This window comes from Somniosus microcephalus, chromosome 7, assembly GCF_052327205.1.
Source record: "Somniosus microcephalus isolate GS21.2 chromosome 7, FLI_Smic_1.0, whole genome shotgun sequence".
NCBI classification, from domain to species: domain Eukaryota; kingdom Metazoa; phylum Chordata; class Chondrichthyes; order Squaliformes; family Somniosidae; genus Somniosus; species Somniosus microcephalus.
The window spans coordinates 31,808,003-31,833,331 of NC_140993.1; the positions used below are offsets into that span (position 1 = coordinate 31,808,003).

Genomic DNA, 25,329 nt, shown 5'->3' on the forward strand with positions numbered 1-25,329 from the left:
AAGAAACCATGGGTTCAAATGGGTCTGACACAGGTTTTTTAAATTTTGTACCAACTTTTCACAAACCTACACACCACTGGATGTTCCCAAAATTGAATTTACCACCAACAGGCAGGCGATGGGCTGCAATGACTGCAATTAACACCGTTCAATGAATCATAGAACAGTACAGCACAAAAGGAGGCCATTCGCCCCATCGAGTCTGCGGCAGCTCTTTCGAAGAGCAATCCCGTTAGTCCCACTCCCCACTCTTAGCCCATATCCCTGCAATCCTTTCTCCTTCAAGTATTTATCCAATTCCATGTTGAGGGCTACGACTGAATCTGTTCCCACCACCCTATCAGGCAGTGCATTCCAAACCCCAAACACTTGTTGCGTAAAAAAGTTATTTCTTACGTTGCCTCTGGTTCTTTTGCCAATCACCTCTCTGATTGTCGACTCTTCAGCTATTGGAAACAGTTTCCCTTTATTTACTCTAGCTAAACCCTTGATAGATCAATATTCAGTTCATAATGAACTACATAGTAGATGGAGCATGTAAAAACTACAAATAAGAACAGTTAGATGGTTGCACTCTTTATTCTAGTACCATCTTAGTTTCAATTTAATATTGTGAGCTTTTACGTTAAATGCTTTATCGGACGCCAAAGCTATCAAAAATTAAATGGATAAATTCTAGCATAAGCTGGTTCTCAGAGGAGCCAAAGCATCCAATGGTGGCACTGGGAAGCACTGTGCCATATCTACCCTACTTGAAACACCAAGTGTTGGCTGCACAGCCCAAAGTTTCTCCAGTTACTACAAAGCAATTAAACCCTTTGATGTGCCTTCCATCCAGATCTTGTAAATGATCATGGGCATGAAAACAAATAATAGCAAAACATCTCAACTAAGAAAATGTACACGCCAATAGAATGTAATACTCCTTCAAAATATTGGCAATTTTTAAGAACAGAAAATTCCACTGTTGCATTTTGGGGTTTATACTTTAGATATTTTTCTTGGGTTTAGCATCCCGCATCACTCCCATAGGTGAGCGCTCACTCCCTATGGCTCTCAGGACACATATACCTGTCCAATATCTAGGTAATTTGTAGCATGCCCAGGGGTCAGAGAGTTACTATATTTCACTTACTGGTTATATCACATAGCCTCACATGACCGTCCTAGACTTTGGAAGGCTGTAGAATAAACTTGACTAAACTGTGGCTTAGGCTGGAACTGCCGGATTGATGAAATAGCAAATGGAGAAGTAAACAAAAGCACGGCACACATGATTTACAGTAGATACTGGTTAACTTACAAGGATAACTTGGACCTCCTCCACGCCAAACTTTCTCCTCTCCCTGTAGGGGCTTCCCGATTCCCCACTCAATACTTCCCGGAGGCGATATTCGTGGGTCCTCGAGACCCGCCCCACCTCTTGACTTTTGACGCCCGCCCACTAGCAGTGACATCATCCCTGCCAGCTTCAGGCAGGAGTCAGTGTTGGAATGCGTTAATGAGGTCCCGGTTAAAATAGTCCGGGCCTTGCACTCCGGGGGTCCACGCGGTTATCAGTCAGCTTCAGACCCCGCACGCACGATGCCCGCCCCCCAGTGAAAATCCGCCCTTCTGTCTCTGATCAACATTACCTTCAAGTACAGAGGTCATATACATAGTTAAAACTTGCCATGGTGTCTACTGTGATAGTCCACATCCTATTAGCTGTTCAAAAGAACATTAAAATTTTGCCACCAATGCCATATGTTTGGGTCAAGATGGAAATGAGGAGGAATGAGACATTTATGTCATTAACTATGGCAGCACAGTCTGGCTACTAATTTGTTCCTTGAAAAGCAGCCAAGCTAGTCATAAGCATCAAGTACAAGTTAGTTGATGGCTAGGTCCGCTAATTTTGAGCTTATGGTCCCTGAAAATGGACACCATCCTTTGAGGAAGGAGTGACAGACGTAGCAAATTTTTCAGCCACAATTTGTTCATAAAAACATAAGATTTAGGAGCAGGAGTAGGCCATACGGCCCTTCGAGCCTGCTCCGCTGTTCAATAAGATCATGGCTGATCTTCGACCTCAACTCCACTTTCCCGCCCAATCCCCATATCCCTGGATTCCAAAAGTCTATCGATCTCAGCCTTGACTATACTCAACTCAGTAAAGAATTCCAAAGATTCACAAAGATACGGGTACGGCAGCATAGTGGTAATGTTACTGGACGAGTAATCCAGAGGCCTGGACTAATAACAGGAGTTCAAATCCCACCACGGCAGCTGGGGAATTTAAATTCAGTTAATTAAATAAATCTGGAATAAAAAGCTACCGTCAGTAATGGTGACCATGAAACTACTGGCTTGTCATAAAAACCCATCTTAGGGAAATAAATCTGCCGTCCTTTACGTGACTCCAGACCCACAGCAATGTGGTCGACTCTTAACTGCCCTCTGAAATGGCCCAGCAAGCCACTCAGTTGTATCAAAGGGCAAGTAGGGATAGGCAATAAATGCTAGCATTGCTAGCGACACCCACATCCCGTGAATGAATTTTTAAAAACCCTCAGTCAAGAAATTCCATCTCATCTCAGTCTTAAATGGCCGACCCCTTATCCGGAGACTATGGGGGAGAAATTTGGTATTGCCCCATTTGGGGCGCAATTATCGGCTGGGCGCAAAGATTAGCGTCTGGCTCTAATTATCGCCTCCGACTGCAAACTTGGCTTCTATCGCCCCTGGAGGTGATTGGAGCGCTAAATCAGGCGCTACACACCTCTCAAGGCGCTAACGTCGAGGAGCGAGGCTCTATCTCAGAGTGCTGGCGAAGCTCAGGTGATGTCAGTCAGCAATGGAACACAGACACACTGGCGCCGGCCAGTTCTTAAAGGGGAGGGTTGATCTTGCTCTGCATCCACATCCTGCTCATTGCAGCCTTGAATCTCGGCCTGGAGCGACCTGTACATCAATTCTGCTGGAAAGAACAATGGAGAGGCCATGGGAAAGAGCTCAGAGTGCAGACCCCATAGTCTCTTCTAAATCGATGCAAGGAAGGTCAAATCAAAATGAACCTGCAAAGTGCTGCTCAGGACCCAAAACTCCTTCACACAGCGTTGAATCTCTCCAGAAGTCTCTCTCTCTCTCTCTCTCTCAGAATGCGTGGTGCAAAAATGTCGCCGACAAAAAAAGGCAGAAAACAGTTGCCTTTAAATGGCGCTCCCCCAGTCCCTTCCTGACTGCAAAACGTTCCCCTCAACCGGTCGTTGCTAGCGGCAGGCGGAAAGGCAGGGGGCGCCACTCAATATCCTGTCCGGGGCGCTACACGCTCGACTGACGTCACGATCTGTGGGTGCAGGAGATCGTGGCGGTACTGTTTAGCGCTGCCGCAAAACGTCTGGTCAATTTTGCAAGAGGCGCAAACATCGCCGTGCCAGGGCGCTAGTTGGTTTGCGTCCCATTAGCGCCCTGGCACTAACAGGAGGCACAAAGCAACCGAATTTTTCCCCCTATGTCCCTAGTTCTAGACTCTTCAGCCAGGGGAAACAACCTCTCAGTATCTACCCTGTCAATCCCTCCTAGAATTTTATATGTTTCAATGAGATCACCTCATTCTTCTAAACTCCAGAGAGTATAGGCCCAATCTACTCAATGCATTGGTAATGACATTAAAAGATACAAGGGGATAAATAGGGAGGACCAGGACGATAACCAAAATTGTTCATTAGAAGAGCAGACTGTTGATATCAAAAGGAATCCAAAAATTCTTACATTAAGATTAAATAAATGAACTTGGTAAAATTACTGGAAGACTAGGTGATTTTCTTTAATGCTTTCTTTAAATCAGTTTTCATGTGAAGATTGAACAAATTCCTCAACCTGTCCTTTTGGTTCAGGCATCTACAACATATACATACTTATGAAAAGAAAGGTATTAAGAAACTCAAGATTTTAACCCCTGCAGGGCACCCAAGCCAAATCTTGGGATACCTCCAAGAAAATGACTAAGTAAACAATATAAAGTTCTGGTTGATATTTGACACTGATAAATAAATGGATGGATCCAAGAATAGATTTTAGGTGATTGGCAGAAGAACCAAAGGCGACATGAGGAAAAACCTTTATACGCAGCGAGTGGTTAAGATCTGGAATGCACCGCCTGAAAGGGTGGTGGAGGCAGATACCATCGTGGCTTTCAAAAGGGAATTGGATAAGTACCTGAAGGAAAAGAAATTTGTAGGGCGACGGGAAAAGGGCGGGGGAGTGGGACTAGCTTAAGTGCTCTTGCAGAGAGCTGGCACGGGCTTGACGGGCCGAGTGGCCTCCTTCTGTGCTGTAAACCATTCTATGATTCTAATAGGAAGCTAGCAACTGCCATCCCCAACTTTAAAAGGAATGAAGCATCAACCCAAAATTTCAGACTAATTAGTCCAACGCTTGTGTGAAAAACACTTGCACATTTTTAGAAATGCTACTGAATATTTTTCAGAGTGCAAATCTCAGTCACAGCATGGATCTACTGGAATTCAAGCTACTGAAATTAATTCAGAATTATCCAGTAATTTAGTTGGATTTTCAGAAGCATTTATTTTACTCATGAGTCTTTTAAAAGACCATTAAACCTCATGACTAATGACAAATTAGCTAGCTGGGTTAAAAACTGGCTTCGCAATAGACAGCAGAAGGCAATAAAAGAAGTGCTCTTCTGAACATTGACGATTGAAACTACAAACAGATGGGTCTTCAGCCCCGTTATTCCCATTACTCAGAGAAGGCTAATTCTAACATAGAAACATAGAAGATCGGAGCAGGAGTAGGCCATTCGTCCCTTCGAGCCTGCTCCGCCATTCAGTGAGATCATGGCTGATCATCCAAATTCAGTACCCTGTCCCTGCCTTCTCCCCATATCCCTTGATCCCTTTAGCCTTAAGAAATATATCCAACTCTTTCTTGAATATACTTAATGAACTGGCCTCCACCGCCCTCTGTGGCAGAGAATTCCACAGGTTCACCACTCTCTGGGTGAAGAAATTCCTCCTCATTTCAGTCCTAAATGGCTTACCCCTTATCCTTAGACTATGAACCCTGGTTCTGGACTCCCCGGCCATCAGAAACATCCTTCCTGCATCTAGTCTGTCCAGGCCCGACAGAATTTTATAGGTTTCGATGAGATCCCCTCTCAATCTTCTAAACTCCAGTGAGTATAAGTCCAATCGACACAATCTCTCCTCATACGTCATTCCTGCCATCCCAGGTATCAGCCTGGTGAATCTTCGCTGCACTCCTTCCATGGCAAGAACATCCTTCTTCAGATAAGGCGACCAAAACTGCACACAATACTCAAGGTGCGGTCTCACCAAGGCCCTGTACAACTGCAGCAAGACATCCTTGTTCTTGTACTCGAACCCTCTTGCTACGAAGGCCAACATACCATTTGCCTTCTTAACCGCCTGCTGCACCTGCATGCTTACCTTCAGCGACTGGTGTACAAGAACACCCAGGTCTCTTTGCACTTCCCCTTCTCCCAATCTATTGCCATTCAAATAATCATCTGCCTTCCTGTTTTTGCCACCAAAGTGGATAACCTCGCATTTATCCACATTATAGTGCATTTCCCATGTTTCTGCCCAATCTCCCAACCTGTCCAAATCGTGCTGGAGTTTCACGACATCCTCCTCACAGCATACCCTCCCACCCAGCTTTGTGTCGTCTGCAAATTTGGAGATATTACATCCAATTCCCTCATCCAGATCAAGTGGATATTAATTATCAGGGCAATTGTTAGCATTCAAGGTGATCCTGACAAATTAAAGTAGACTTGCTAAGGAATGAGGGATGCATTTTAATGAGAATATAAATATAAGGTAATATATGTTGCAACATGAAACACTGCTATGCTACTAGCAAAGGTAGAGAGTGAAAAGAATCTTATAGTCTTTGCATTGAATTACTTAACTAGAATAAAGCACTCTCGTACTTCACTTCAGCTGGGAGGGTGAGATTGAACATTGCCATCAGCTTTTGTTAAATGCTTCATCTAATGAGCCAGCTAGAAGTTACAGGATCTTTCCAAATGACGTGAGGGTTATGGGCTTGAATTTTGCCCAGAGTATGTGTGCGCTTCCACTAGAATTATGGGGCCTGCCTTCTAAGACATTGAGCCCTGGTCCAAATTTGTAATAGGTTTTATTCTAGAGCAGTGGCTGCTGTTGAAATTAAAATTCAGAATTTTTGACTTGTCACCTGCCTTTAAGTCCAGCTTCATTGGTTTCACATCAACTATGTGACTAGTTAATAACCCAAAATTCTTTTCACTTTCTACCTTTGCTAGTAGCATAGCAGCGTTTCATGTTTCAACATACATTACCTTATATTTATATTCTCATTAAAATGCATCCCTCATTCCTTAGTTTGTCTACTTTAATTTGTCAGGATCACCTTAAATGCTAACAATTGCCCTGATGTTAATCGATATCTGCTTGCAACACTGTTTGGTTCAGTGCCAAAAATTATTTCCCATTTCTGCTAAAAATGTACAGAATTATGGCATAAAATGTACACCATCACTATTCCTACTTGATTCAGCATCTGACTGGTGTTATTTTTTACCTCACCACTGAAGCAATCAATAAACCAGCAGTAGGTGAAAAAGTTCAGGTAGTATTGTATGAGCAACATTTCTACGGCAATTGCTGCATTGAGGCGGCATCACAAAGTGGGACAATTTAGTCAAGAGTCTACAGCTTTTACAGCAAATTCTAGCAACTTTTTTCACTACATGCAATTCAACAATTACAGTAATACCAACTGCACCTAGAGGAACTTCCAATAGCAACAGCATTACCCGTTCACAAAAAATGGCAATAAATTGGACTCTGTTGAACCAAATAAGCGTGCCCTACACTTGGAAGATAACCTTATCTATCAAGAATATACAGCGATCTACAGAGCCTACTTTTTCATCCAATCTTCACTTTCTAATTGAACCATGCAGAGCAATACAAGTAACATCTAGAAACTGCAGCAAAGTCAGCCTAACATGATGCTGACTGATCACCAGCACGGCATTAGGTTAGGTATGGGTATTGGAAAGAATTTGTAAAGATCACTAATTGTAGTCAGTAAAACTTTATGAAGTACACAAAACAGAGGCGGAACTGATTTTTTTTTCTTTAAAAACACAGGTTTTACAAATCCTAGAATTAGAAGTACTGGCTGTTGGAGAATGCAGTAATACTTTTGCTCTTTTAATCCTTACTGATAAAATGTAATACTTACTACTGCCTCCATGTCTGCAGCACCAGGCGGAGCATAGACTGTCTGTACCATGAATTTGTGTTTGCTTTTCTCATTGGGATCATAGTCAAATGGCTGTAACATTACTGGAGAGGGAAAACAGAAGTGTTAGTTTTGAGAAGGCCAGGGGGTTGGTTCTTAATTTGAACATTTAAAAACTGTTAGTGCATGAAGTAACTGCTGCCCCTCCCCTGTTAGTTTAAATACTATTCAAGTGATGATGATAAATAAAGTAGCTGCCTGGCCCTGGTGTTGCCATTAAGTCTCCAGTCTAGATACCAGCAAGTGGTGCATTGATTCCCTTAATCTGTCTAAAAATGTAACCACATCAGTGCGAGTACATGAATAACTAGTACTGAGAATCAGATAACAAACTTCTGGTGAACTACCACTACTGCTGGCAGTGCTTTTAAGTTTCAGTTCACATTTGCTGCCAGGCATGAACAAGCAAACAGCTGGAATTGGCACTGAAATTCAGTACACAAGCTGGTTACACATTGCCATCCACTGGCAAGAATCAATTTGAAGACCAAAATACAAATGAACTTTTTTTTTTTTTTTTAGTGGTCCGGAATGAATGGGGGGGGAAAAAAAAGCCCCGAACCTCAGAATATCCATGAAATACAAGACCACTGGAAGGTGTTTTACATACTTACACACAAAATAGTATACTTGATCGCTCAGGCAAGCAACTGAAAATGCTGGGAATAGACAGCAAGTCTGTACGTGTCTATAATGGCAAAATAAATGTTTACCAATGTTCCCTTTAATTTTTTTTTGGGTGCGCGGCCCCTTTAACGGGCTGCACGTCCCATTCCAATACCCGCACCGGCACGTTTCTTCCTACTTAAAAGCCAGTGCGCCGGCTGCGCAGGAGCTTGGACAGCTGTGTGGCCACACAGCTTGACGGGAACATTGATGTTCACCCTTCCATATCCAGAAGGGTCCACACGAGAAATGGTTAACCCATCTTTTCTCTTTACAGTTGTGATTGAGCTGGCGAGTATTTCAGCATTTTCTGTTTTTATTTCAGATTTCCAGTTTCTTGCCATCAGGTTAGTAACTGCTATTATCTCAAGACCACACTTCAGTACACCAGGTTAGAAACTTACACCAGCACTCCTAGAATCATAGAATGGTTACAGCACAGGAGGCCATTTGGCCCGTCGAGCCCATGCCGGCTCTCCAAGAGCACTTCAACTAGTCCCACTCCCCCGCTCTTTCCCTGTAGCCCTGCAAATTTTTTTCCTTCAGGTATTTATCCAATTCCCTTTTGAAAGCCACGATCGAGTCTGCCTCCACCACCCTTTCAGGCAGTGCATTCCAGATCCTAACCATTCGCTGCGTAAAAAAGTTTTTCCTCATGTCGCCTTTGGTTCTTCTGCCAATCACCTTAAATCTGTGTCCTCTAGTTCTCGACCCTTCTGCCAGTGGAAAACAGTTTCTCTCTCTCTACTCAGTCAAGATCCCCCATGATTTTGAACACCTCTATCAGATCTCCTCTCAATCTTCTCTGCTCCAAGGAGAACAACCCCAGCTTATACAGTCTATCCATGTAACTGAAGTCCTTCATCCCTGGAATCATTCTTGTAAATCTTTTCTGCACCCTCTCTAAGGCCTTCACATCCTTCCTAAAGTGCAGTGCCCAGAATTGGACACAATACTCCAGTTAGGCCGAACCAGTGTTTTATACAGGTTCATCATAACTTCCTTGCTTTTGTACTCTATGCCTCTATTTATGAAGCCCAGGATCCCGTATGCTTTTTTAACCACTTTCTCAACCTGCCCTGCCACCTTCAACAATTTGTGCACATATACCCCCAGGTGTCTCTGTTCACGCACCCGCTTTAGGATTGTACCCTTTAGTTTATATTGCCTCTCCTCGTTCTTCCTACCAAAATGTATCACTTAGCACTTTTCAACATTAAATTTCATCTGCCGTGTGTCTGCCCATTCCACCAGCCTGTCTATGTTCTCTTGAAGTTTATCACTATCCTCCTCACTGTTCACTATACTTCCAAGATTAGTGTCATCTGCAAATTTTGAAATCGTGCCCTGTACACCCAAGTCCAAGTCATTAATATATATCAAGAAAAGCAGTGGTCCTAGTACCGACCCCTGGGGAACACCACTGTGTACCTTTCTCCAGTCCAAAAAACAACCGTTCACCACTACTCTCTGTTTCCGGTTACTTAGCCAATTTCGTATCCATGCTGCCACGGTCCCTTTTATTCCATAGGCTTCAACTTTGCTGGCAAGCCTATTATGTGGCACTTTATCAAACGCCTTTTGGAAGTCCATGTACACCACATCAACCGCATTGCCCTCATCAACCCTCTGTTACCTCATCAAAAAACTCGATCAAATTAGTTAAACACGATTTGCCTTTAACAAATCCATGCTGGCTTTCCTTAATTAATCCACACTTATCCAAGTGACTGTTAATTTTGTCCTGGATTATCGTTTCTAAAAGCCTCCCCACCAGAGGTTAAACTGACTAGCCTGTAGTTGCTGGGTTTATCCTTGCGTCCTTTTTTGGAACAAGGGTGTAACATTTGCAATTCTCCAGTCTTCTGGCACCACCCCGCCAAATCCAAGGAGGATTGGGCGATTATGGCCAGTACCTCTGCAATTTCCACCTTTACTTCCCTCAGCATCCTAGGATGCACCCCATCTGGTTCTGGTGACTTATCTACTTTAAGAACAGCCAGCCTTTCTAGTACCTCCTCTATCAATTTTTAGCCCATCCAGTATCTCCACTACCTCCTCTTTCACTATGACTTTGGCATCTTCTTCCTTGGTGGAGACAGATTTTGTACCTCAGACATGCCCTCTGCCTCCATGTGTAACTCTCCTTTTTGGTCCCTAATCAGCCCCACTCCTCCTCTTACTTCCCGTTTACTATTTATATGCCTATAGAAGACCTTTGGATTCCCTTTTATTTTAGCTGCCAGTCTATTCTCATACTCTCTCTTTGCCCCTCTTATTTCCTTTTTCACTTCCTCTCTGAACTTTCTATATTCAGCCTGATTCTCACTTGTATTCTCAACCTGACATCTGTCATACGCCCCCTTTTTCAACTTCATCTTACTCTGTATCTCTCGTCATCCAGGAAGCTGACTTTGGTTGCGCTACCTGTCCCGCTCGTGGGAATGTACCTCGACTGTACCCAAACCATCTCCTCTTTAAAGGCAGCCCATTGTTGGATTACAGTTTTGCCTGCCAATCTTGGATTCCAATTTGTCCGGGCCAGATCCATTTGCAACCCACTGAAATTGGCCTTCCTCCAATTAAGTATTTTTACTCAAATTGCTCCCTGTCCTTTGCCATAGCTAATCTAAACCTTATGATATTATGATCACTGTTCCCTAAATGTTCCCGTACTGACACCTGCTTCACCTCACTCCCCAGAACCAGATCCAGCAATGCCTCCTTCCTCGTTGGGCCGGAAACATACTGATCAAGAAAGTTCTCCTGAACTCACTTCTTAAATTCTTCCCCCTCTCTGCCCTTTACACTATTACTATCCCAGCCTATATTAGGATAGTTGAAATCCCCCATTATCACTACTCTATACTTCTTACATCTCTCTAATTTCCCTGCAAATTTGCTCCTCTATATCCTTCCTACTAGTTGGTGGCCTATCGAATACACCTAGTGTAATGGCACCTCTATTAGTTCTCAACTCTAACCAAATAGATTCTGTCCTTGACTCCTGAAGGACATCCTCTCTCCAGCACTGTAACATTCTCCTTAATCAATACTGCCACCCCACCCCTTTTCTTTCCTGAACACCTTATATCCAGGAATATTTAGTATCCAATTCTTGACTTTTTTGAGCCAGGTCTCCGTTATCGCCACATTATATTCCCATGTGTCTATTTGCGCCTGCAGCTCACCAACCTTTTTAACCACACTTCGTGCATTCACACACATACACTGTAAACCTATCTTAGACCTTCTTATATTCTCTTAGTCTGACCCCAACTAATACTGTACTATTTCTTACTCTAGTGCTCTCTGTCGCTCCCAATCCTTTGTGCACCTTGCTTCTCCTTTCTAATGCTACATCCTGGTGCCCATCCCCCTGCCAAATTAATTTAAACCCTCCCCAACAGCACTAGCAAACCCCCCCTGCGAGGATATTGGTCCCAGCTCTGTTGAGATGCAACCCATCCAGCTTGTACAGGTTCCACCTCCCCCAGAACCGGTCCCTATCTGCTCTATCCTCCTATTTCTATACTCACTCGTTCGTGGCACTGGGGGTAACCCGGAGATTACTATCTGCTTTTTAATTGTTTTCCTAGCTCCTTGAAATCTGCCTGCAGGACCTCATTCAACTTTCTACGTATGTCGTTGATACCGATATGGACCACGACCACTGGCTGTTCACCCTCCCCCCTCAATGTTCGGCAGCTGCCCAGTGATATCCTTGACCCTGGCACCAGGGAGATAACACATCTGCGGTCGCAAAAACACCTGTCTGTTCCCCTAACTATCGAATCCCCCATCACTATTGCTTTCCCGATCTTCCTCCTCCGCCCCTGTACAGCTGAGCCACCCGTGGTGCCGTGGACTTGGCTCTGGCTGTACACCCCAGAGGAACCATCGCCCTCACCAGAGCGAGATGCACTCATGGGACTCCTGCACTACCTGCCTGGTCCTCCTTGTCTGTCTGGTGGTCACCCATTCCCTCTCTGCCTGTACACTCCGACACTGCAGGCTGATCACCTCTTGAAATGTGCTAGCCACATAGCTCTCAGCCTCAAGGATGCACCGCAGTGGACTTAACAATTACAATTCTACATTCAGAAAGAACAGTTTCTCCCCGCCATGTGGAAAACCTGATTATCTCTCAAAAATTAGAACCAAACTGACACCAATGTTCCTGGTACCAACAGATAGAACTGTAGGTGAGAGTTTAAACTAGTAAACTCAAAGGCTGGACACAAAACATGAGGGTGGGTTAGTAAAGAATATTGAAGATAACATTTAAAATTGAGGGGAAGATACAAGGGGGTTATGGAGAAAGAAGAGCTACAAAAAGAAAAAAAAAAGAGGGAAAGGGGCAACTCATATGGAGGTCTATAGGCCATTACAAATACCCATGTACAAGAGTCCAAAAATCTACCTCTCTCAGCCTTGAATATACTCAACGATTCAGCATCCTAAGCCCTTTGGGGTGGAGAATCCCAAAGATCCACAACGCTGAGTGAAGAAATTCCTCATCTCAGTCTTAAATGACTGACCCCTTATCCTGAGACTATGGCTGTATGGCCTACCCCTGCTCCTAATCCTTATGTTCTTAATGTAACTCTTGTACATGGATATTCACAATGGCCTATAAGACCTCTAAAAGAACATCTCCAGGTGAGTTATCAATAGAGTTAGAAAAGTATTGTGCATGTGTTATTTTTGTGAGCATGAGCTAAAAGCCCTCAAAAATAGTACAAACTGCCATATTATCTATTGCTTTTAATAAACCCGTTTTGCAGTTTATAGCTTAAACCCATATAGTCTGTTAGAATGTTTATTCTTCTGCTTTCCAAAGTCCAAAAGATCACAAGAGTACTTATCTCATATCCTGCTGCAACTGCTTTTAACTGCAAGTGATAAATGTTGCTTTTTGATACCTATACAACACCACATTGAGCGATACTGTGCATGTAAAGTCACACTAGTTCATAGGGGCTCAATTACAGAAGTGCTCTTTGACAGAGCAGGAGACAATTATCTAGGTAAAGCATAAAAACATACTAGGCTGCCTTATTCACAACAGAAAGGTAAGATTTTATTGATGGTGCTCAGTTACAGTCTGTCTGGATTGAGCTAAGAAATAAAGGATGTTTCTCCGATATTGGAAGTACACTATAGACCAATGAATAGTGGGACGACAATCGAGGATGACATTTGTAAGCCATTTAGAGAGGTTGGCATAGTAACACATCTGTAATAGGGGACTTCAACTATTAGGAGACAGATGGCGATAAAAAATGTTTGTGACCAAACAAGGAAAAATGCAAGGCACGATTTGTTTCAGGGTAAAAAAGAACAAGGAAGCAATATGAAGGTAAAAATACAGGTAAGAAAAAGGGGAAGTGAAAGATAAAGGTATCTAATTGGAAATAAGCACATAAGTAAACAACTGTTCAAGAAGGGATAGGACCACTTAGAGATAAAGAGGGCACTATTTTATAGTTGAGTATGAAGGCATGGCAGAAATGCTCAACAATTATTTCGCCTCAAGTTTTTTTTTTTTAAAAAGAGGAAAGTAAAAGTGGGACTGCACGAGTAGCAAAGAGGTAAGAGAAACTTTTTAAAAAAAATTTGTACTTGGGATGTGGGCGTCACTGGCAAGGCCAGCATTTATTGCCCATTCTTAATTGCCCTCGAGAAGGTGGTGGTGAGTCGCCTTCTTGAACCACTGCAGTCCGTGCGGTGAAGGTACTCCCACAGTGCTGTTAGGGAGGGAGTTCCAGGATTTTGATCCAGCGATGATGAAGATATATTTCCAAGTCAAGATAGTGTGCGACTTGGAGGGGAACTTGGAGGTGGTGTTCCCATGCGCCTGCTGCCCTTGTCCTTCTAGGTGGTAGAGGTCGCGGGTTTGGGAGGCGTTGCTGAAGAAGCCTTGGCGAGTTGCTGCAGTGCATCTTGTAGATGGTACACACTGCAGCCATGGTACGCCGGTGGTGCAGGGAGTGAATGTTTAAGATAGTAGATGGGGTGTCAATCAAGCGGGCTGCTTTGTCCTGGATGGTGTCGAGCATCTTGAGTGTTGTTGGAGCTGCACTCATCCAGGCAATTGGAGTATTCCATCACACTCCTGACTTGTGCCTTGTAGATGGTGGAAAGGCTCTGGGGAGTCAGGAGGTCAGACACTCACCGCAGAATACCCAGCCTCTGATCGCTCTTGTAGCCACAGTATGTGTGTGGCTGGTCCAGTTAAGTTTTTGGTCAATGGTAACCCCCAGGATGTTGATGGTGGGAGATTCGGTGATAGTAATGCCGTTGAATGTCAAGTGGTGGTGGTTAGACTTTCGTTTGTTGGAGACAGTCATTGCCTGGTACTTATGTGGCGCAAATGTTACTTGTCATTTATCAGCCCAAGCCTGATTGTCGTCCAGGTCTTGCTGCATGCGGGTATGGACTACTTCATTATCTGAGGGGTTGCGAGAACTGCTAGAGATAATAGTGCTGCGTTAAAAAAAATGAATGCAACCAAGCGTACAAAAATAACTAGACCCAGATGGTTTACATCCCAGAATATTAGAGGTTCAGGAGGTGATAATGGAGGCACGGACCACAATTTTCCCCCCAAAAAAATTGGAAATGGGCATTACACCAAAGGAATGCAGGGTGGTAAATGTTACAGCTTCAAGGGGAAAAGGGGTCAGATACTCTTACCTTAGCTGTAGCTAAATTTCTAGAGCCTACGTTGCAGGGTGAAATTAGTGAACACTTAAGAAATATATGGCCTAGTCAGGAACAGTCACCTTGTTTTGAACATGGCAGGTCATGCTTGACTAATTTAGTTGAATATTTGTGAGACAATTAAAGAATCTATTCATGATGTGAATAATGCTAAATACATGGATTATTTGATGAGGTGCAGGTTATGAATTCGGGTCTGCCACATGTATTCAATGGTGTAAGTCACTCCCTTAAGTGATCTGGTTGCCTGCTTTATTCTTTTAAAAAAATGAACTCTGACTCTCACTGCCCTCTATCTGCTGGGTGTGGCAACAGGATCCAGGAGTCTAATAATGCAACTTCCTTGTGATAGGGACTGAATCTCCATGTCTTAAGAACACACACTCCTTTAACAGAAACAGAAAATGCTGGAACCCTCAGCAGGTCTATGGAGAGAACAGATAAGTTAAAGTTTTCGGTATGACAGAAATGGAGGATATTACTGATAAACACCATTGAAAAAGGAACAGAACAAAGGGAAGGGACAGTGAAAAGCCTTTCTTCCCCTTCTTGCTTTGTACCTTTTTAGTTGCTGTTCATCAGCAATAGCTTCCAGTTATAAAACCTGAAATGATAACTTCTCTGTTCTCGCCACAGATACTGTCGGACCTGCTGTGCGTTTCCAGTATTTCCTGTTTCTGTTTGATTCACAGCATCTGCAGTAATTGCTTTTTAAACTCCTTCAATCTTTCCAAAGGTGGACTGAATTAACACTGGGCGTTACTTGGTTCAGTGCATAAGCTGCTTTATTTCACAACTGGTAAAACATACGGAACACAGAGTATGATGAAAGTGACAGCATAATCAGTTCAACTTCTGTTTGCGTTCTTTGCACATTTAAATAACATACGTATGCCAGGCCAACTTGGTGAACGTTTTACTTGAAGTAAAAACACTAACTCCCTATCCGGGGCAAGACACTCCCCACTCATAGCCCTTTCAGCTGCCTTGCTTGACTGACTGACTTTGGGTGTCTATGTTGATTCTTAAAAAGCTTCCGTCTAAGACTCAGATCACATAAATGTTGTGAACATCAAAATGCTAAATGCCTACCAAATAACCAGGCATTAATGACAAACGGGTTTATTTGATCTGTGCAAACAACTGCCGATCCTGCATTTAAACTGAGATTTTTACACCCCAATCAAGTAACCAGGTTTCTAAATCATCTAGAACTATATCCAGATATTGGTCCCTTCACAATGAATGGAAAAGACATTCAGAGTATGTTACACATTAACTTTCCAGCCCCACCACATGCCCTCGAGCTGGATAGGCATTTCTCTACGGGTCCTTTCCAAGTTCCTTAAATTTCTGCCTTTGCACTTCTGGTATTAAAGACCCAAGAAAAGCACACTTTACAACATCATAGTCTATCCAATTGGAAGGATTAGCATTAGAAAACTCCGCAAGCACTTTTCCACTTGGGGATGTTAAGAATCAACTGGCCCATTCATTTTTGTCCCACTTGTGCTAACCAGCTAACAATTTGATTACCTGGATAAAACTGCCGATACTAGCCCCCTTTTGAAAATTTGGAATGAGGTTTGATTTAATAAAATGGTGGGCCCCTAGTTCTGCGACCCCACTTAGCAGACTCGCTGCTGAAGCGTGGTCTCTGGCAGTTCAAGATCGCCTTCTCTTCTGCCTCACCTCGACACTTTCTCCTCCTTGTTAGCGTCAAACTTATGCTGTTTTCTCTTTGTCCAATCTACGTTGCTCTTACTCTTTCCTTAGCTCAAACTCACTTTCTCAGCTGGAACTTTCAGAACTAAAACTTTCACCCCTTTAGCTAAAACACTCTCACCTTGTCTTCTACCACCAAACATGCCGATTCAATATCTGCCTCTTTTGATCTGGACGACATTGAGTTTCTGATCCATTCACACTTAAACATTTTGTATTAATTTCCTCACCAGTGTAACTCAGGTAATTGCCACCAATTGGTGCAATTTCAGTTCTGCAGCAGGTATCTACTCAGGTTCAATGCTGTCAGTCAACACTTTGGTGCTAGTCGTCTCCCAAATTCCTACACTACAACAGTGACTACACGTCATTAAGTACTTCATTGGCTGTAAAGCGCTTTGGGACGTCCGGTTGTTGTGAAAGACGCTATATAAATGCAAGTCTTCTTTTTCCCCACTTGACCATACATTAACCAGAAAGATCACTGCTTGGGATCTGTGCAGAACAACCTATTCCACCATTAAATTACCTCTCGTGGCTATAGATGGCCAACCCAGTGTGGGGCTGTGAGGAAACTAATCCCTTTCAGGCAAGTTACTGCCCAAAATACCAAAACAAACATTGAAACTGCTTATGTCTCAGTCTTTTTCATGGAAAAAAAAAGTCACAGAATCCTAAACTGTGACAGTGCCACATAAATGACTTATGGAAATTGAGGCAAATGATATTGATTGGAATGGAGTTGCATGGAGAAAGCAGAGTAGGGATAAATGGATGTTTTTGGGTTGGAGGAAATCACAATTACAGATGTGCATAGCCATCTTCATTCATTCAGAAGTATCTTCCAGTTCCCCTAAATGTAGCATTTAAATGATTCAAGCGTTTTTGCATGCGTGTAGAAAAATGTCCCATCAGTCCTAAAATTGCTTTTTAGTAGTTTGAACCCATGTCCCTTTATTCTAGTCCCACAATTTAAATTAAATTATTCCAGGTTTACTTCCTCCATTCCATTCACCATTTTGTACAGCTCCAAGATCATTTATTTGACACCATCTTTATAAGCTGAAAAGCTGAAGTTTTTCCAGTATTTCCTCATAACTCCTTGCATTAGCGGTCAGCCTCATAGCTTCTCTTTGTTTCTTGGCAAATGGTAGTCTGACCGGAACCTGAAAGGGTTTGATCACATGCTCCTCAGATTTATATTCTACTGTCATGGCTGTGTAGTTCAGCATTCTATTGCTCTGCATTACAACAACTACTACTTGCATTGATATAGCGCCTTTAACGCAGTAAAACGTCCCAAGGCGCTTAAGTTTAGCATCAAGTCTGCTAAGCCTCCTAGGTTTAAGATTCATAATAAACTACCTCAACACCATTCATATACATATGTCAGCTATTTGCCCTATGTGTAGCACTTTACAATTGAAGCACAGAATGGTTACACAGCACAGGAGGTCATTCGGCCCGTCGAGCCCGTGCCGGCTCTCTGCAAGAGCACTTCAGCTAGTCCTACTCCCCCCACCCTTTCCCCGTAGCCCTGCAATTATTTTCCCCTTCAGGTTCAATTGCCTGCGTTAAATTTAATCTGCCATTGTTCTGTTCGCTTACATATTTAGTCCAATTTATTCTGCAATTCCTGAGCTGCCTCATTATTCCACAGACCCTAGTTTAGCATCACCTACATTTTAATCACTTTGCATTGAGTATGACTCAAATGAGAAACAGCGGTGTTTCCAGCACCAAGCTCTGGGGTATTCCACTCTGCACCCCCTACCACACCCCCCAACTTCCAACATAACTCTTCTAACAAGTACTCATTGTCGCCTACCCTTCAGCCAATTTCCTATCCATTATCTGGGTTTAACCTGAATCCCCACAGCTCAACTTCAACTAAATAGCCTTTCGGGTGGAACTTTATCAAAAGCCCTTTGGAAGTCACTATCAGAGTCCCACAGTCATCACATCCTCTATGAGAACATTTGTAAAATAATTATTGTACAGATAACCTTTACTCCTGATAATTAATTCTATTATTTTACATTAAATGAAAGCAAAACTAATGGAGCTGTGATTGCCTGCATCTGCTTTATCACCCTTTTTGAACATGGGCACCACACTAGCTCGTTTCTAATCTACTGATAACCCCCAGCTTCAACCAACTTCATGATCGTCAGTGCCTCACAAATCTCTACCACTGGTCTTGCTCAGCGCTCTGGGATAATCATCATCTATCAGAGGATTTAATGTTTTAAGTCCATTTCGCCTTTTTAGGATTTCCAATTCATTTATATCCAAGTGGTCAATTTTACTAGGGATGTTTTTGTTTGGGAAATATACTACAGTATTGCTCACGTCTTCCCTTGTGAATACTGCAGGCAAATGATCATTCACAATATTTATTATTTTGTGCTGATCCTGAGTTTTAAGCCTGTTAGCACTTTATGGTTTTCATCTCTTCTCTGACTGCCCTTACACTTGTAGTACTGCAGTATGTTTATCCACAGCCAATTTGATTTTTCCTAGGTCTCTTTTGCTGCCCCTCAACCCTTTAAACGGGCTTCTGCATTTTCATGTATTCATCCCAGTGAATTTCTTCCCTTTCCTCTTTGCAGGATTTGTAGAGGTTATTTTCCTCTTACAATCACTTTGTTTGTTCATCCATTTAAGGTCATATTTCTTTAGTCCGAGTTTGCTGATTTTCAGCACGCATTTGGCCTGCATGCTAATAAGCATTAAACCTTTAAAGTATTCCACTTGTCTACTGAAGTGTCACTGAACAACATCCACCAATCATTTACTTTAGTCGTTCTATCATTTAATTGAAATAAGCCCTTTTTAAAAAAAGTTATATACCTGGCTCCTGGTCTTGGGATATTTGAGACTCCTGGGTCTGTAGTTCCTGCCCAGAGGGATGCTACGACTTTCATTCTTGTTCTCTGGATCATTAACTAATACAAGGTTAAGATGGGCACCGTCTTTCTAGCCACCCACTTTTATAGGAAGGGTATTAAGACTATGGAAAGAATACAGTGACGATTCAACAGAATTATGGCAGGTATCAGAGGTAATAGCTATTTAGAAATACTCAAAATACTATTTTCCTCCCCCCACCCTCCTGAACAGAAGGCTTCCAAAATAATCAAGACTTTTGAAAGACCATTTTTGCTGGTTCTGCATAGATTCAGGATATCACGAGGGCTAAAAAGGGGGAAGTTGGAAGATTTTTTTTACACAAAAGGATTGTTATAAAACGGTCTGCCTTCCCACAAGGGGCTATTGATGCACAAACGATCAATTAAAAGGGAATTGGTTAAGTGTTTGAATACACAAAAAGGAGCGGAAGAGCAGGAAAATTAGATTAAAGTACTGTAGATAGCTCCAGTTAACTAGCTAGCACAGACACAATGGGCCAAATGACCTCTATCTGTGCTATAATTTATATGATTCTATCTGTACATTAAGATACTAATACTTAGGATATGTGCTACATGTTGCTCAGCTCCAGAGATCTAGACTAAATGCATATTTCAAAAGGAACTCCGTTTTATGACATCCTTTATTTGTGGTTTTGGGGAGCAAGCAGGAGTGAGAAAAAACATTTGTAAATTTCTCACTTAACTTTCCACAAATATGGAATATGAAGGATTTGCAGAATTCAAGACGTCGATGCTGTCAAGTAGCATACATTGCCAGAACTTTCTAGTGTATGGGGTGGGGAAGGGAGGAGAGGAGAGGAAGGAAGAAAAAGAGGAAGAACTCAACCAAAAAATCTCTTTCATAATGAGATTGATCATCTGTAGCCATTAGACACATTGAGGGCAAGAGCTGGCTTTAGGAAAATGAAAGCAAGTTAAAGAACTCGTAGAAAAGGAGAGAAAAATAAGAGAAACACACACAAGAGAGAGAGAGAGAGAGAGAGAACAAACATATGAACTTGCATTTATATAGCACCTTTCACGACTCAGGACATCCCAAAGTGCTTTACAGCCAAGAAAGTACTTTTGAAGTGTCACTGTAGCAATGTAATCAAACAATACTACTGTAGCAACAGAAAATGCTGGAAATACTCAGCAGGCCAGGAACCATGCTAAACACAATTGCAATCTGTACGTCCCAAAATATTTATTACACATCATGTTGCAGGACACAAAAATGTTGACTCTATTTTCTCTCCACGGATGTTGCCTGGCCTGATGAGTTTTTCCAGCATTTTCTGTTGTTATTTCGGATTTCCAGCATCTGCAGTATTTTGCTATCGTACAATTACGTGAGTGTTGCCTAGGTATACTCATAATAAAGTTAACTCTGTTCCCTCTGACATGTGCAGATTAAAGCAGCACCCCACCCAGAGGGTGCATGACTGCCACACATACCTTGGTGTAGCTTTGCAAGTCCTCATGCGAGATGAGCTTTTACTCACCCAACTGGATTGCTGGGTTTTGGATTTCCGGAGAATAGGCACGTGACTTTATGGCCAATCCCAAGAGGATTTATGTAACTGTCATCTATCATCAAGACTGTATCCGTGAATGCCGAGTTGGGGAAATCTCATTAGTCTATGATAACCACTGTTAAGTATTTATCTAAGTATTTATCATGTGGCTGCAGGTACCAAGGAAATGCAAGTGCCCCAGTAACTGCCCGAATTTGCCATTTCACACTCAGCCATCCAGCCTCAAGACCTACCCCTACTGTGGCATTAGGTTCCACTCTCCGTGGCTTCCCTGCTCCAGCCTCCTGTTCCTCAGCCTTCCTATATCTTCAATGGTCCAACAAATGGAGTGCAACAAAATGCGAGAAAAAGGAAACAGATACAAAGATAACAAAAGTATATGGAAGCTCGAGGAAGAATGAAAGACAGAGACAGAAATAATTAGGGTGTGGGAGATAAGCAGAGAGCTAAGAAGGAGGAGAAATTCAGTATCGCCCCGTTTGGGGCGCAATTATCGGCCGGGCACAATGTTTAGCGCCTGGCGCTAATTATCACCTCTGACTGCAAACTTGGCTTCGATCGCCCCTGGAAGTGACTGGAGCGCTAAATCAGGCGCTACACACTTCACAAAGCGCTAACACCAAGGAGCAAGGTGCTAACTCAGAGCGCTGGCGAAGCTCATGTGATGTCAGTCAGCAATGGAACACAGACACACGGGCACCAGCCAGTTCTTAAAGGGGAGTGTCGATCTTGCTCTCCATCCACACCCTCCTCATTGCAGCCTTGAATCTCGGCCTGGAGAGACCTGTACATCAATTCTGCTGGAAAGAACAATGGAGAGGCCCAGGGAAAGAGCTCAGAGTGCAGCCCCCATAGTCTCTTCTAAATCGATGCAAGGGCAAATCAAAATGAACCTGCAAAGTGCTGCTCAGTACCCAAAACTCCTTCACACAGCGTTGAATCTCTCCAGAAGTCTCTCTCTCTCGCTCAGAATGCGTGGTGCAAAAATGTCACCGACAGAAAAAGGCAGGAAGCGGTCACCTTTAAATAGTGCTCCCCCGACCGCAGAACACTCCCCTCAACCCGTCGTTGTTAGCGGCAGGCGGCGCCAATCAATATCCGGTCCGGGGCGCTACTGGGGCATTGCACGCTCAACTGACGTCATAGAAAACATAGAAACATAGAAAATAGGAGGAGTAGGCCATTCGGCCCCTCGAGGCTGCTCCGCCATTCAATGCGATCATGGCTGATCATCCAAATTCAGTACCCTGTCCCTGCCTTCTCCCCATACCCCTTGATCCCTTTAGCCTTAAGAAATATATCCAACTCCTTCTTGAATATATTTAATGAATTGGCCTCTACTGCCTTCTGTGGTAGAGAATTCCACAGGTTCACCACTCTCTGGGCGAAGAAATTCCTCCTCATTTCTGTCCTAAATGGCCTACGTCACGATCTGCAGGCGCAGGAGATCGTGGTGGTAGTACTTAGCGTCACCGCAAAATGTCTGGTCAATTTCGCGAGCGGCGCAAACATCGCCACACCCGGGCACTAGTTGCTTTGCGCCCCATTAGGGCACTAACGGGAGGCACAAAGCAACCAAATTTCCCCCCCCCCCCCCAAAAAGTGTTTTATTCATCCATCAGCAGTGCCACATGAGGTCAACCAATTTACATTAAATAGGCTTGACTGAATATTTGACTTGAATGGTCCATCACAGCAGCCAGAAAACGTCGAGCTATTAACTTTTCTTCAGAGTGGTGAAAAAACAGAACTTCAAGCTGGATGATGTGGAAACAGTTTATCAAGAACATGCAATTCTAACAACTGGTAACCTGTAAAGCCAAATTTTCCATTCCAAAAGGAATCTTTAGTCAGGTTGTCATCTAGTTGATTTTAACGGATGGTCAAACTAATTCTCGATCAGAGAGGAAAAGGTTTTAATACTGTTGGAGTGAATTGATTTACATGGGATTACAAAGGATATACAGCACAGAAACAGGCCATTCGGCCCAACCAGTCAATGCTGGTGTTTATGCTCCACTCGAGCCTCCTCCCGTCTTTCCTCATCTAAATCTATCAGCATAACCCTCTATTCCCTTCTCCCTCATATGCTTGTCTAGCCTCCCTTTAAATGCATCAAATTTAATTTCACATTTCAAAATCTACAGAGCCCCCAACTTCATTAAGGAGAAGAAAAATGAAGATAAGATTTGTCTGCTTGGAATTGGATAGATCAGAGTTTACTTGTAAACTGAGTCATGAATTATGAGCCCACGTTTATTCTCCAACTAGTATACAGGAGTACCTGCATCGCCTGGCGTTATACGAAGGAATTAATTTTACATTTTCCTCCACCAATGCCAAATGCAGACATTATTTTTGTTGACTTCCCTTTTTGACAGCATTCTCCCCATACCCCTTGATCCCTTTAGCCTTAAGAAATATATCCAACTCCTTCTTGAATATATTTAATGAATTGGCCTCTACTGCCTTCTGTGGTAGAGAATTCCACAGGTTCACCACTCTCTGGGTGAAGAAATTCCTCCTCATCTCTGTCCTAAATGGCCTACGTCATGATCTGCAGGCGCAAGAGGTAGCCATTCGCTAAGTAATTTGCAATTGTCCTTCAACAAAAAGGCAGAAGTTGAACAATAACTGATAAAACAAACATTAATTCCTAGGAAAGAATTCTCATGTGACTATAGGAACATAGAAACAGGAGTAGGCCATTCAGGCCCTCGAGCCTGTTCCACCATTCAAATAGACCATGGCTGATCAGTAACTTAACTCCACCTACCTGCCTTGGTTCCGTAACCCTTAATACCCTTGCCTAACAAAAATCTAAATCTCAGTTTTGAAATTTTCAATTGACCCCCCCACCAGCCTAAACAGCATTTTGGGAGAAGTGTTTTCCAGGTTTCCCCTTTGTGTGAAGATGTGCTTTCTGACATTCATTCACCCCTGAACAGCTTAGCTCTAATTTTATGGTTATGCCCCTTTGTTCTGGACTCCCCCACCAGAGGAAATAGTTTTTCTCTATCTGCCCCATCAACTCCTGGGATCATCTTAAACATTTCAATTACATTACCCCATAATCTATATTGAAGGGAACACAAGCTGACTCTTCGAAACCTGTCCTCATAATTTAACCATTTTAGCCAGGGTATCATTCTGGTGAATCTGCGCTACACCTTATACCCTTCCTGGGGTGCAGTGCCCAGAACTGAATGCAGTGTTCTAGATGGGGTCCAACCAAAGCTCTGTACAGCTGTAACGTAACTGCCACCCTATGTATTGCAGCCCTTTTTAAAATTCATTCACAGGATATGGGCATCACTGGCAAAATGCTGTTTAGACTGGGGCAAGGCCAGCATTTATTACCCACCCCTCACGGCCCTTACCGGAGTGGCTTGCTAGGCCATTTCAGAGGGCTGTGGGTCTGGAGTCATATATAGGCCAGACAAGGATGGCAGATTTCCTTCCCTAAAGGACATTAGTGAACCAGACGAGTTTTTACGACAATCCAATAGTTACATACTAGCTTTTTATTCCAGGTTTATTAATTAACTGAATTTAAATTTCCCAGCTGCCGTGGTGGGATTTGAACGCATGTCTTCAGATCATTAGTCCAGGCCTCTGGATCACTAGTCCAGTAACATTACCATTATGTTACCGTTCCTTTGAAGATCAAGGTCCCTTGAGATAACGGCCAACATTTCATTAGCCTTAATTTCTTTTTGTACTTGTCCAGCAGCTTTTAGTGATTCCTGTACGTGGAGCCCTAAATCTCTGCGCATCCGCAGTTCCTAGCTTCATGCCATTTAGAAAATAATTTATCTTTCTTAGATCCAAGTGGATGGTCACAGCTTTGCCCACTCATTTCATCTATAATGTCCCTTTGCAACTTTCTACTCCCATTGTGCCTCCTAACTTCGTGTCGTCAGTGAACTTAGATACACGGCTATCTACTCCTTCATCTAAGTCATTGATATAGTGAAAAGCTGAGGTCCTGGTACAGATCACTGAGGGACACCATGAGTCACATCCCACCAATTTAAGTACATACCCATTACCCCTACTCTCTGTCTCCTACCTCCTAACCAATTCCCTATCCAAGCCAATATGCTGCCTCATTTTTGTTAACAGTCTCTTATATGGACTTTGCGGAATGCTTTCTCAAAGTCCATATAAATAACATCCATAGACACTCCCTTATCTACCACATTTGTTAACTACTCAAAAAATTCAACTAGGTTCGTTAGGCACGACTTATCCGCTACAAATCCATGCTGGCTCTCTGATCAGCTCATATTTATCCAAATGCTCAATCGTTCTGTCCCTAATAACAGATCCTATTATTAACTTGCCCACAACTGATATTAGACTAATAGGACTATAACTGCCTAGGAGACATATCTCGTACACTGTTTTTTAAATAATGGAGCGACATTGGCATTTTT

At 42.9% G+C, this 25,329-nt stretch overlaps 1 protein-coding gene across 2 annotated transcripts in view; it reads right to left on the bottom strand.

Annotated features, from left to right (window-relative positions):
• LOC147114589 (vesicle-associated membrane protein-associated protein A-like) overlaps window positions 1–25,329 on the bottom strand; it is an 84,831-nt gene that overhangs the window by 15,775 nt on the left and 43,727 nt on the right. For both annotated transcript variants that reach the window (XM_085992359.1, XM_085992357.1), the window contains exon 3: window positions 7,261–7,364. In XM_085992359.1, the coding sequence (XP_085848485.1) occupies window positions 7,261–7,364 (104 nt within the window). The remainder of the gene's footprint in view (window positions 1–7,260; window positions 7,365–25,329) is intronic.